This window comes from Harpegnathos saltator, unplaced genomic scaffold (genome assembly GCF_003227715.2).
Source record: "Harpegnathos saltator strain DR-91 unplaced genomic scaffold, Hsal_v8.6 scaffold295, whole genome shotgun sequence".
NCBI classification, from domain to species: Eukaryota; Metazoa; Arthropoda; class Insecta; order Hymenoptera; family Formicidae; genus Harpegnathos; species Harpegnathos saltator.
The window spans coordinates 277739-291361 of record NW_020230089.1 but is presented as its reverse complement, the minus strand read 5'-3'; the positions used below and the strand labels follow the sequence as shown (position 1 = coordinate 291361).

Here is a 13623-nt window from a genome sequence, read left to right as displayed (position 1 = left end):
TTTTTTTATTTTCTGGAATTCTCTCATAACAGTAAATTGAAAATTGTATTTTTCTAAAACTTCTATTTTTCTAAAAGTTACATTCTTCCAGCTCATAAAAGTCTATGTTTGTAAAATTATATTTTTCTACATTTATTTAAGATTCACGAGATGTTTTGTCTAAAATTATAAAACGTACATGCCATGAAAGTCTATATTTAGAATTTTTCCGGCAACTCTATTTCTCCAGTTTTTTGCGGGCTTGAAGATATTAGCAAAAGTATGAAGAATCTTATTTCCCTCGGAAGTACGTTTTTAACCCTAGTGCCTTCTTCTTCAGCTCAAATTAGAAGAAACAACTTTGTCATTAAGCTCATATGTACGTTCTCCCTGTAAAGTTGCCCTGTAAACCTTGAAGAGACCATTGTACTTTCCTTACGAGATCCTCGATTAACGGTGAAGGACACACGAAAGCTGATGCGCTTAATTGAAATACACATATCGAGAAGAACATTGCGGTTAATGGCTCTCGACCATACTCGACAGTTAACCTTGACCCCTCAGTTTATTGACACAAGCGAACATGACCGTCGATATTGCCAGTTTCGTATTATTTAACGATTTTCGGGGCTCTTGCCAAAACATAATAAATTCGCCTCGTTCGCTCACTCATTCTTTCATTCCGAGGTCGTGTCCACTGTCCAGAAGGACACGCGGACTCGAGGTTGGTCTAATTGACTAACGCCTCGATTTCGTGCGGGTCTGCCCTTCCCTTTCCCTCCATCTCTCTATGTTTTTTCTAGGCCACGCACGTAGCACGGGGTACCAACGCCGTCGCCGACGGCTGACTGGCCATCTGAGACTGTGCCAAGAAAAAGGAATACGCAGACGTGGCGTGTAGTTTTACTCTTAAGTCGATTAAGTTCCTTTTTATATCCGGCCATCCCCGCCGCCCCTCTCGCTCTCATCCACGTCGACTCGCCGTGCGCGGCTGTTGGCTCGACCCCGAGGCCGCCACTAGGGGATGGGAAAATATTTCGAGAGGCGGTTTGGAAAATTTCCGGGATGCCTCTCGCGGAAAGACGTGACCGAGTAACGATCGAAGGTTTTATCCGACCCCGAAAACAATAGCGGGTAAATTGAAAGACGACCGATACGCGCGCCAAGCGACCGCGCGAGGATCCCTGAGGCACGTCTGCGGCGCGAGCAGCCCGAGAGAAAGAGAAAGAGAGAAAGAGGGAGTCTATCTCCTTTCGGCTTTAAACATTGATTCCGCAGATCGGCGGAAATCAAACTAATATTCTCTCCGGGGAAATGTCCCCCCTTCGAAGGTGGAAAGCCGTTCCGTCGAGTCGCGAGACGACGAGTACGCGTTCGTGAATGTGCGCGAGACGAGAAGTGGAGAGAGAGAGAGAGAGAGAGAGAGAGAGAGAGAGAGAGAGAGAGAGAGAGAGGGAGGGAGAAAGAGAAAAGATGATACAATGGGTGTCGTATATTTTAACGCTCATCTGGGACGAACGGTTTTGACGCTGACCGCCGCGGTGACATTAGGAAACTTTGTTATTTTAATCCTCAAAGGCTACGGCTGTGGGTGAAATTTCACCCTATGCGAGTTTTTCGTCTTATTAAAAAACGTAACCGCACTGACAATGTTAATTTTATAGGTATTTATTTACACTATCAGCGACAACGTTATGATAAAAGACCAGTTCTCGTATATACTTTACAAATAAACATAAACGTAACAAGAAAAATTAGCTTGGGGTGATATTTGATGGTAGCTTTTAAGGGTTAAGATGAATGTACACTGTCCTGAGAAATGTGTGTCGAAATTTAAAAATGAGATGATTTCCTGGCAAGTCACAACACCGAAGAATTTACTAAAGTATAATTTTACCGAAATACTGGAATTGTCTTGTTGTACAGCCGGGATAATAACCACTCGTTATTCTGTTATGAAAAAATTCTGCATGCTGTTTCCCAGATAATAATTCTTCCTCGCAACAATTGTTACGGGAAAATTCTCTTCGGAAAAATTGCGCTCCAAGGTATCGTCTCGACATTCAGATTTCAGTATTATAACTTTGCAGGAAACTGTTCTGATTCCTAAATCTCGAGATTTTGATTTTTCGCTGCAATGTATATCCGTTGATTTCAAAATCGACGTGTTATTTTAACGTGTCAATTAATTTAATATATTTATCATTCGGCAAACTTGGTAAGAAAAATGCATCGCCCCAAAAAAGCTGCTGCGCGAGTTAATTCGCGCGTCAAGAGATTTTCGCGTTGTAAAGAGATTCGAAAAATGCATATCATTAAATACTTTCTTTCTTTAGATCGACGTCGAACGTAATAAAACAGATCGAAAGCACGTGAATTGTGTCATTCGATCCATCTTCAGTGAGAAACGGACTGATATATATATCCATTTCCGATGCAAGTGGGTTAACTCGCACGGAACAGAGAATTCTCTCTATCGTACGATAACTCGTATTTGGCAATCAGTATGTCAAAGACTAAAGGAGGGCAAAAACGCGCGTGACGTGTGAACGAGCGCTCATCATTCTCGCAATTCCTCGTCATCAGCGTTGAAAAGAAGACGTAGATAAAATAAAAAGATACATTTTAACGATGTCGACGGATTCTTTCGCAAATTCTCTCGCAAATTTCTATTTGTGCCGAGAGACACGCTATGTTAGCGGTTTAATGATCGCGAGATCGAGACCCTGACTCGAACTTTGCCATTCTGCTTGCAGCCGTTTTCGCCGAGTGCTCTCATGAAGTCATCACTCAACGGAGAACATGGAGACCGATTGCTTATCGATAATCGCTAGGCTGTGCATCCTGCTGATGCTGTTCGGCCCGGTCACGGACGTACACTCGCTCGACATACGTAAGTACGATTTGAATTACTAGGCATTCGAGCCTTTGATCATTGGCGGACTCGTAGAACGTACGATTCCGTTCCTAACGAATAGAACCTGTCGATTCGGATGAGCTTTGGATGGACGCATAAAGCGGCAAGAAATATAAGAGACAGTGCTTCCTGTGCGCATTTAAGGATGGAAACAAGCCGTCGGAGGTAATGCGATCAAATTGATTTCGATAAAATTGAAATTCGAAACGGCGATGGGAAGTGAGAAAGAGTATCTTGAACAAAAATACTAATTTTTTAATATACTTTTAATATACCTCATAACTTTGCGCGTAAATTTTTCCAAAATGTCACATGAGGACTGGGAGTACACTGAAAAATGACACGTTCGAAAAGTCGAAATGCACAGTCAAAGGACATTAAATGCCGTAAAACTTTTATTTAAAACATTTTTTTTTGCCTATGGTTTTGAAAATATTCGCTCACGATCAATTTCATTGAATTTTCTTCGGGGTCCCTTGTGTCGACCTCTAAATGTACAAAAATAGACGTCTGTTGTACATTCAGCTACTCTACGAAAACGTATAAATAAAAATTGCTCTGGGGCAGTTCTATGTATTTCCTTACAAGTTGAAATTCCCGAAAAATCAATTTAATACAATAATTAAAGTAACCCCCTTTTATATTTAATTAAATTTCTCCCATTTAAAAATTTTGCGAGTTGACGCTCGGGAAGAAACCGCGCACATTGCAATTCGTGTTCTACGATCAATCCTACAGATTTGCTTTAAGGCTTTCATTGTTATGAGATACCGCAAGGTTAAGTCGTGTCCGCGGAGGAGGAGGAGGAGGGAATTAACGACTAATGAAACGAGCTACGCATAAAAATTATATCTCGCGGGCACGAAAGTCCAACGAATACTTACGAACTTGATCCCGCGACTTTCGCTCACCGCGTGAGAAATAAAATGCCAAAAGGGGGAGGGAGAAAGGTATAGCACGGATCTATCGCCCGGCGAAATGACTATCTCCATCAATCGTTCTCTATCAGGCGAAGGACGAGATCGATTTCGATTTCCGCGCGCACGATTGCATCTTCCGCCGAGAGAGCTTGCTTCTCGCCTCTTCCCCTCCTCTCCCTGCCAGTTTCCCTCTCCCATCTCTTACAACCGTGTAACTTAATATTTCGAGAGTACTCCGACGAACATTAATTACGAGGGCTATCGATCACCGGCGCGTCGATATTCGTCGCGCCAGAAGTGACGCGCGGCGGCGGCGGCACGCGCGCAATTTCGTCGCGACAGACAACAAAAGAAAAGGAAGGAAAAAAGTGGGCGGTCAGCCGCGCGGGAGAAGTCTCAACAAACGACGTGTTTCCGGGACGAATTCCGGAGCGCTGCAGCTGCGGAGAGCCCGTCCCGCATCGAGGATGTTACCCTTTACCCCCCGCGCTTCGCCTCGCCTCGCCGCACCCTCGCAAGCCCGATCTTTCTCTCTTCCCTTGTCTCTCCCTCTCTCTCTTTTTTCTCTCTTTCTCGCACGAGCTCCTTGACCGTCGTTCCCGCCTGCCTGTCAAATTTTTCATCGGGAGCAGGTGATTTCTGAGTTTTTATTTTCCTGCGGCCCGACGCGACGGCGATGGGGGCGCTATCACTCCGCGGTAATGACTCGCTATTCTCCATCCGCCCGGGGGGTCAATTATTTTGAATCTAATGCGACAGGATAAATTGCATCCCGCGGAGGGCTCCTCGCGCGCCGCCCTCTCTCCTTTCCCCCCGCCCCGCCACGATTCCGCCTCCGTCCCTACCGACAGGGTGGTGGAGCGATTTTGCTCTAAAAGGCGCGCCGCCTTCGGAAAACAACCTCTCATTATAGCCGAGGCGTACACACCGAGTGGGAAGCACGGAGAGAGAAAAGAGAGAGAAAGAGAGGGGGAGAGAGAGAGAGAGAGAGAGAGAGAGAGCCACCTTGTAGCTCGACAAATTGGTCAGAAAGCGGCGTCTATCGATTGGCCGCTTAACGTTGCCTCCCTCGCGTGCACCTCGAATATTTGGAGTAGTTTTCTGCAGAGTCTATGTATACACGGGGTGAGCTGCTCGCCAGGGGGCGAGCGGTAAATTTTTACGTCTTATCGCGCGTCTCACGACCGCGCGATTTCATCGGGCAACACGTCGATCCGCCGCAGATAATCAAGGTGCGCGGAAACATTATATGTCTCTCGGTTGCTTAACTGATCGTGCTCGTGAGATTGCCCGGCTGAAATTTCACTCGCAAAGCAGAGCGAGTCATTCGAATTCGAGTAACTTCAGAGTCGTGCGGAGCAGTAACTCGTGCAGAGTTCATTATTCGAAATCGCCGAGCGAGTACGTTCATTCGGAAATTCCGAAGAGTAAATCTGATACACGAACAAATTTGCTCCGATCTATTGAGATTAATGGATGGATTAAAAGTTCAACGTGAAAGTGAACATTACTTTCGTTATTCCAAGTAGCGATATTTTTTAGTATCTTTTCGAGTAAGATTTCGCCCCAAGAAATTTAGGGATTAAAATATCCTGTTAAATGCGCCAGAGAGGTCAGTTCTAAATGCCAGCAGGCGACTGGCTAAATTCTGTATAATCGACTAAAAGATTCACTCATACGGATAAACAAATCTGCATTAATTTTACGCTAAAACTTGATGACCCTTAATAACAATTCACTTTCATTATTGCTTGATTTCAATGAGGTAAACTTTCACTCGCTTTAAATTAAATTTAGTCGAAGACATTTAAAGAATATTACAGCGATCAGTCGCGTTTGAAAGATCAATTGCAGGGCCAGCAGAGAGCCGATAAAACAAATCCGTCCCAATCGATTGAAAAATTCAGTCGTGTGGATGAAAAATTCACTTTAAGCTCGTGTTAAACATTCACTCTCGTAATTTTGAGTACGCAGTATCGACAATTAGCGGCACACTTTCGCTATCGCTTCAAGTGAATCCTTGCTTCTTTTTCATGAGATTTTACCGCAAAAAATAAAATCGAGAATAAAATCGAAGTCTCTGCTGAGACGAGAGCATCCAAACGAAAGCGAACCGGGTTTTCTGCGAGAGGCACTACGAAGAGAAGACAACGAGACGAATTTTAATAGCGCAATATTTTTTGCGCTGTTACGTGCGTTCACATAATTTGAAGGGGAACATGCTTCGATTATTTGGATCGAAACAGACTATTGATTCGCGCCGGAATATTCGAGCGTAGAGTGGCTTTTTCGCGGCGTGGAGTTCCCCGACAAGAATCTTTCTTCGTTAGTCGATTATCAAAGTATACATATATATATATGTGTGTGTGTGTGTGTGTGTGTGTGTGTGTGTGTGTGTGTGTGTGTGTGTGTGTGTGTGTGTGTGTGTGTGTGTGTGCGTGCGTGCGTGCGTGCGTGTGTGTGTGTGTGTAGCGTCACAATTTCCAGAAGGTCGTTCAAACCGCTTAAGTTCACCAAGATTATTGACGTTTTCGCGAAGGCCGTAATGGAGGAGCAGCCCGTGTCTCCATCTCCGTTTAGTTGTAATACGATCTATAATGATGCATGTGCCTAAAATAACGTCGCGCTTTCGCCACACGCAACACGCGAGTTTATGTGAGAATTCCGCATTCGACGGGCAACTTTAAACGGCTCCTCTCCGCCACTCGTTGTCGGCCGCTCGAACACTCCTCGTTTTCGCGAGCCATTTTTGCAATTTATCGCACGAGAGAGAAAAAAGCGGGGGATCATTTCTTCAAATATTCGCGTCTTGAGATGTAATCGTCCGGGATATATACTAATATATAATAATAACAATAACGTTCATACAGTAACTTTATTGATTTGATTTTGTCGTTAGGATGAACGATAATACCTTTGATCGATAATCTGATAGACGTTTGAAATAGTGATTTATATAAGGACAGTCCGACATGCGAAAGCACTTCTCGGCACTTTTATGATTTAACAATATTAAGACTACTATATCAAGGTGTCTGAAACTTCATCATATATAGTACATAAAAAATTTATATACTCGGTGATATTAAAATTCAGTTATAATTGCATCAGCTTCATTTTTTCATCTTACGTATTCAAAGTAAATATTTATACTGAGATTGGAACATATTATGGATGTATTTAGAATTCATAAAAAAGAAATGAGTTAAATTTCATACAAGAGCTTCTGTATATTTTAAAAGTTTGAGAAGCGCGCGTGGAAAATACCGTTCTATGTGCATTTTGCAACTAAATCTGATCGTAAAGACCGTGTTGACTTAAAAGCGTATTGGCCGGTTCAATTACGAAAATATATTGCTATCAAATAGTCGCATGAAAGTGTTTATAATTTTTAATAACACTCCAAGTCCAAAAAAGAAAGCGACACGACGTTCTAACTGCGTTAATTTGGAACAGCCAATTAACCTCGGCAGACACGCATCGCCGTAAATAATCCATAAGAGCCGAACGCAGGTTGAAAGTGCGCTCGTTGCAAATATCGACAATCAATATCAAGACACAACTATTCATACTTGCAAAATACACACTTGCCACTTACTTTCGACCCTTGCAGGCTTTCGTGACGGAAGAAATTCGGCTCGATATAAGCACGAGAAAATTAATTCGTTACGATCCTTCCGAGCACAAGTCGACCTCCTTTCCTAGTATCTTTTATGAATAAAATATTGGTACTCTCTTTCCACCACGCGACTAAACTATTAACCCGATACTATTAACCCTTTAACTGCTGAGATATTAAATGACCAGTGTGACTCTCTTTGCTGAATTATTTTTACAATTATAAAATATTTTATAATGATAAGAGATGGCACTATATGCCCGCACAATTCAAATGCTTTTTACAAACTAAATTAAATGGGTATTACACATTGAAAGTCCAAATCGAGTAAACTCGATCGTAGTAAGGCCGCCATTTTTTTCCACACTCGAGTTATCTCGACCGTAGCAGGTTAAAGGGTTAACCGCCCTAATGGAACAACACGCGCACACGACGATCTTAGGCCGCGGCGAGCGGGGCGGACGCGAAGCTCGCCCCCCGTCAACGTTACACGTACGACTGCGTCATATTTTACAAAAGGTCAACGCCATTACTCTTACACCTTCCTCGCGGTAACGACTTCCTCGAGAGACGACTTAATGGACGAAAGGTCGTAGAAGCGGAGGAAGCGAGCGGAGGTCGCGCCTAGCACGTAGAACGCCGTCGGCGCGAACGCGACCTCCGCTCGGGATTTAAGAACGCGTCCTCCTCCACCCTTTCGTCAGCCCCCCTCCCCGGAGCCGTTCGAACGATCCTGTCCCTGTCGCGAAGCTATCCGCTGTACCTCAAGAAAGAAAAAGTAAAAGAGGAAGTCTGCATCCCGCGATTACTCACGCCCGAGGAGACGCGACGAAGACGACGGCGATGACTCGCAGCCGGCCTTGGACGACGACGAGGACGATTCATCGGCGCGTTCGCCGACGTTCTAACGTTATCCAAAGGCGACTTTCTCTTTTTTCCGCCTTGCCGAGCGGAGAGTTAATGGCAACCGGATCCTAGAAAACGAAGGAAACGGCGAAAGGCGAGAGAGGTTTGCAAGCAGATATGAAGGAAAGGGCTGCGCGCGAAGGGTCTCGGCTCGCCGGCAAGGAGAGGCGGAAGGAGAGAGAGAGAGAGAGGAGAGAGAGAGAGAAAGAGGACGGCGGGGACGGAGGGAGAGGACGACCATTGTTGCGAGCTCTCGCCGGCACCAGGTTCTGCTGGCGTTTCCCTCGTTATGGTAAATGGTCTGTCTTCGTGGTTGGGCAAACAGTTACACAACGATAAGTGCCGGAGCGCCGGCCGGGCGTGCTCGGCCGCCATCTCGAGACGATCTCGAGGACCTCCGTCGCGCGGCCTGACCCTTCTGTCCTTCTGTCCTTCTGTCGCGGGGGTGAGTCGGCTCGCCGACTCCGTCGCAGCCGTCGTCCTCGTCCTCGTTGTTGTCGTCGTCGTCATCGTCGTCGTCGCAGTCGAGATTCTCCACGAGGTGTCCCAGCGAGTTCTCAATGACTGCTAAAGATGCACAAAGGCTCCTATTGTCCCCGAGCAAATCATCTCGTTCTGCGTCGTCGTAGCCGCTGCGACAGTGTAGGTGTGTGTTGGATGTATGTGTGTATGCGCGTTGCTCGGCCAACTTGGCGTACACGCGCGTTTTATTACGCGGGAGATGCTCACGTTAGCGTGTCGGCGCGCGAGCGAGCGAACGGACGGAGAAGAAAATAAACTGGGAGAAACACCGACGGCTGAAATTACGTTGTAAAACTAACGTCGCGATTTACTCGATATTACGGGAGATAACTCCTCAATGGCCGCTAATAACGCGCCGCGCGCGCGCGGAACCGGCTTGGGTCGGCTCGGAATCCCTCGAGTTTTCCGCCTTCTTCTCCCTATCCTCCGTTTCACCGCGGAAGTGTCGGACGAAGTCAGAAGTGTTCCGACGGCGGAGGAGACGTCGAGCTGCGACTTCACGGCTCGCGGACCCTGCGCGAGACAATTCGCACGAAAAGGGACGGATGATGCGCGCGTGTCGCGAAGCTCGTCCGACGATTCGCCGGCAAAAATTTCGCCGCGGAGCAGCACTGCTGGTTATTAGGCGGCCGCCATTGCGATTTAATATTCGACTGCAATGCCTCAAGCGTGAGCCTAAACTTCAGCCCTCCAGCCGCTTCCGGCAACGGGCCATGAAGGCAGGGAAAAAGAGTCCTTTATTATTCCGAACGCCTATTTTCATGCACGAGAATCTGTTCAGGAATGATCTATACATTTTCTTCGGCGTGAGCCGCCTTTCATAAGTCGACCGACGAGGATCCCCGGGCTCGACGGGGGGGGGAGGGGGGAGAGGGGGCGGGCGCGGGGGAGGGGGCGCGTTTAACAACGTTATGACTTCGGTAACTGGGGCAAATTCGCCGGCAAGGGAGATTTCTACACGTCGTTCTACTTTCTCGCCGATAACAAATTAGCCAAGTTCAATATTTGACTTGGTAATGATTTCGGCATCGCTCGCATTACTTACATGGTCTATCCATATAGACGCATGGCACTCAGCGACAATTTGTCTGCAGCTCACGGCAGAATCAATCGCAGGGAGTACCGCTGGCGTGTAAACCAAGACTGAGGAAAGCGGCTCCTCTCTTTCTCCCTCCCTCTCTCTCTCTCTCTCTCTCTCTCTCTCTCTCTCTCTCTCCCTCTAATCTAAGAGGATCCCACGCCGATATCGGATCTCGCGCGATGCGTTTATACCCAGGCGTGGAAATTGCGAGGATTTTATCCCCAAGGCGGTTGTCTCGCGACAACATTGCAGTCGAAAAATTCGGTCGCGCAACGGAGAGCGAGAGGGCCGAGTAATTTTGAGTGAAATGCATAGCGCGACGTGTAATCTGAAACGCGTCATATCGACGTGTTACGCGAGTCGCTACACTTGCTTTAAAAATTTCATCTAGGAGCCGAGTGAACTTAATTGAGAGCGGGCGGAAATGTTTAACTTTCTAACCGTGTTTCGGTGTGCCTCTCTCGCGACCCGAGCGTCCTTAAGTAATTCTAAACACGGTCAACGTCACTTTTCTCGCTGCACTCGCTCTTGCATATTACAACGAATGGAAAATGTTAACGACACAAGTCGCGGAATCTCATATTTTTACTGACGGCGCTTTAATATCGCGAGAATTTTTTACAGAAGCTCTTACGGAAAACCCGCGAGAAAAACCCGAGCACAATTAGAAGGTTCAAACAGATCTTGTCTGAAGAGTCGGGCGTCGTGGCGAAATGCGCAGGCGCAGTCCGTGTAATGCGCTGATGTCTTATTGATAGATGACGCGAAGAGAGGTTCAGTAGCGTATTTGAGAGAAAAATTTGCGACCAATTAATTCTCTCTGCGCTCAACCGCGCAAACTTTTGATGAAGTTTGCGTCCCTCACTCACACACACACACACATAACGAGAGTCACTTATTCCGATGCACGTCTGTCGAAGTGTTCCTTCTCCCGACCTATTTGCGCGCCGTGGTATCGCGTTTCTTTCGTTTTCGTATACCTGGGGTATAACAATAAATTATGAACTTTTACGGCTGCACTTTAAAAACTCGGTAATTCTGATTTCCTTGTTGCACAATCTTCGTGTATCGGTCTTTAACATCACAGTAATTTTTCATTAAAATCCTTTGAATGTACTTTGGAAGTTAAAATTGAATATAAGACGCCGGGCGCGTCGGCGTGCCGCGGGAAATGTATGTTGGGAATATCAACTTTATAATTGCGAATATCTCAACTCTTTCGGCTGGTGGAACGCCTTCTAATTGCGCGCGCGCGCGAGCAATATTAGATAATATTTCAATCAAAACACATAGAGAGAGAGAGAGAGAGAGAGAGAGAGAGAAAGAGAGAGAGAGAAAGAGAGAGAGAGAAAGAAAAAGCGCACGCGAGTTCCGAAAGGAATTTCTGAGAAATTCTTCTCACACGAGACGATTAACTTAACCGTCCGCGATTATGACTGATCTTCGCAATGTATAATTAGCTCCACCGTGTATGACCGTTAACGACGGCGAAATTACTCTTGAATATTTAACGTCTCTTTCTCGCGTTCGCACATTTCAATGTACGAGCCGCGATCAAAGGGCGATTATCGGACCGTCGAGTAATCCGAGAGAGATGACGCGATAATTACAGAAAGATCGCAGATTAAGGCCGAATAATCAGGCGATATTACGATTTTCTTTCTCCCCCTCTCTCTTCTCTCCTCATCCGCCGAGGGCTTTTCCTTCGATTTCGATTAAAGTCCAATTTCTCTCGGAGTAGCGAAGAGCCACGTCATCGTCGATAGATCAAATTCGTTACACCTCGTCGATGACTTTGACGCGCCGAGTAAAATTTCTATTCTTCCTCGGCAGAACCGCTCGCCCGCCCTTCCTCCTCCACGTCACCCCGTTTAGCCCGCTATCGCCCCCGCCCGACCTTTTTCCCATTTTCCACTAGACGATTCTTCCGTCCGGCCTTTCAATTTGAAATGCAGACGAGTTTCCAAGCATTCCCGGCTAAATCCGGAATCGTGTTGTCGTCGGTTAATTCTCTCGTTCTCTTTCCTTCTCCCTCTTCACTTCGCGCGCGCGTAACGTCGCGTTTTTGTCAATCCACCCTCTCTCCCCTCCTCCCCGTGTCGGCAGCAAAATGGGATTGACCGCGCGGAAGGAGTTAAAAGAGTCGCGTCATGTTGAGCATCATAATTGAATTTTACATATCGGGTCTCTCTCTTCCCCCTCCCACCCTCTCTCTTTCTCTCTCTCTCTCTCTCTCTCTCTCTCTCTCTCTCTCTCTCTCTATGTCCCTTTTTCTACTTTATCTCGGCTGAGTAATATGAGCCGGTAGAGCCGGTAAATGACTCACACGACGCATACACGTGCTTGTTTCTACTTCCACAGGATTTTCGAGGATGTATCTCAAGAGTCCGCGTGATAAGTACAGAAGATAAAATGGCGCTCTTGCGATACTAATTGGAAGAGAGAAATGGCAAATGAACGCATTACCGTAATTATTAATGCGTGCTTATTTATAAATGATTTTTGCGCAATTAACACGAAATACCGGAGCATTTCGGCGTGTCGCGACTTATTCACGAGACAAAAATGACGCGTCAACAACCACCTCGCGCCTCAGCGGAGCATTTCGCCTCGTCGGAGGCGTCGCCTGCGTGAGATCGCAAATTTCGTCTCACGCGGGGGGGGGGAGGGAGAACGAAAACGAGCGCGTATGTTGCCGCAGACAGACACACACATGACACCGCTGGTAAGCGCGTTCTACATCCACGATAGAACTCGCGATCGCATAACAAGGATCGCTCACACGGCCGAGCGGAGGACGGAAAGAAAGCAACGAAAATATGCCGTCGCGATATAGCCAAGTCAGTGTAAAAGCGCTCCGGCTCCCCCGGCTGCCGTTTGTCCGAGGGACCCCGCTCTCATCCTCTTTTCTCCCGCCCTTTCGTTCAACTGGATCGACCATCTGCGACAAGAAGCAGCCCGGCTTTTCCCGGATTTGAAATGCAGAGCAGTTTTCCCGGGGAATGAAAACCCGCAGCGAGAGGTGGAAACGCCGCCTTGTCCGAGTCTACTAAGTCGCGCGTCGTCTCGGTTAATATATATCTCCGCCGGTCTTATCCGCCCGGAAAATAAAGTAAAAGCCGGCCGCGGCTCATTGTCTCTTTAGACGGCGGCATCTTTGCTCGCGCGACCGCCCCCGCCGCCCGCTTCACCTTTAAATCAACATTGCTCGCGCGCGCGGCAGAAAAAGAGAATCCATAACGCTACATTTAAAATCCCAATGCAGATTTAACGAGAAGCTCAGAGTGTTGAAAATTATTCAGCGATGGAAATCTACTTGCGGCTTCGCCCCGGCCCGTCCGTCCGCGCAGAACTGAGAGGAAAACGTTCAATGCATTCGCGGCATCGCGCGTCGAGAGGTCGTAAAAGCCTGTTAAAACATCTGCGTTTGCGCGTCACGCGCGCGGAAGAAGTATTCGTTTTCGAGCCAGAATATCCGAAACGTATAGGGTGAGCGCCCCTGTCTCTGACAAACACACCCCTCCTCCTTGGTGAATCAGCTAATTCACGTTTACCTAAAATTTGTATATTATCGGTTATAACAAATTTCGCGAATAAAATTCAAAGCTGCACGCGAAGAAGAATGGCTGGATGAGCCAGTTTTTCGGTGAAATATGAACGATCCGAGAAATTACAGTTG

At 46.7% G+C, this 13623-nt stretch overlaps 1 protein-coding gene across 2 annotated transcripts in view; it reads left to right on the top strand.

The window, feature by feature from the left end:
• The window catches only part of LOC105188789 (discoidin domain-containing receptor tyrosine kinase B), a 166784-nt gene that overhangs the window by 85447 nt on the left and 67714 nt on the right, over positions 1-13623 (top strand). For both annotated transcript variants that reach the window (XM_025299880.1, XM_011150422.3), the window contains exon 2: positions 2736-2872. In XM_025299880.1, the coding sequence (XP_025155665.1) occupies positions 2782-2872 (91 nt within the window). In that variant the 5' untranslated portion in view covers positions 2736-2781. The remainder of the gene's footprint in view (positions 1-2735; positions 2873-13623) is intronic.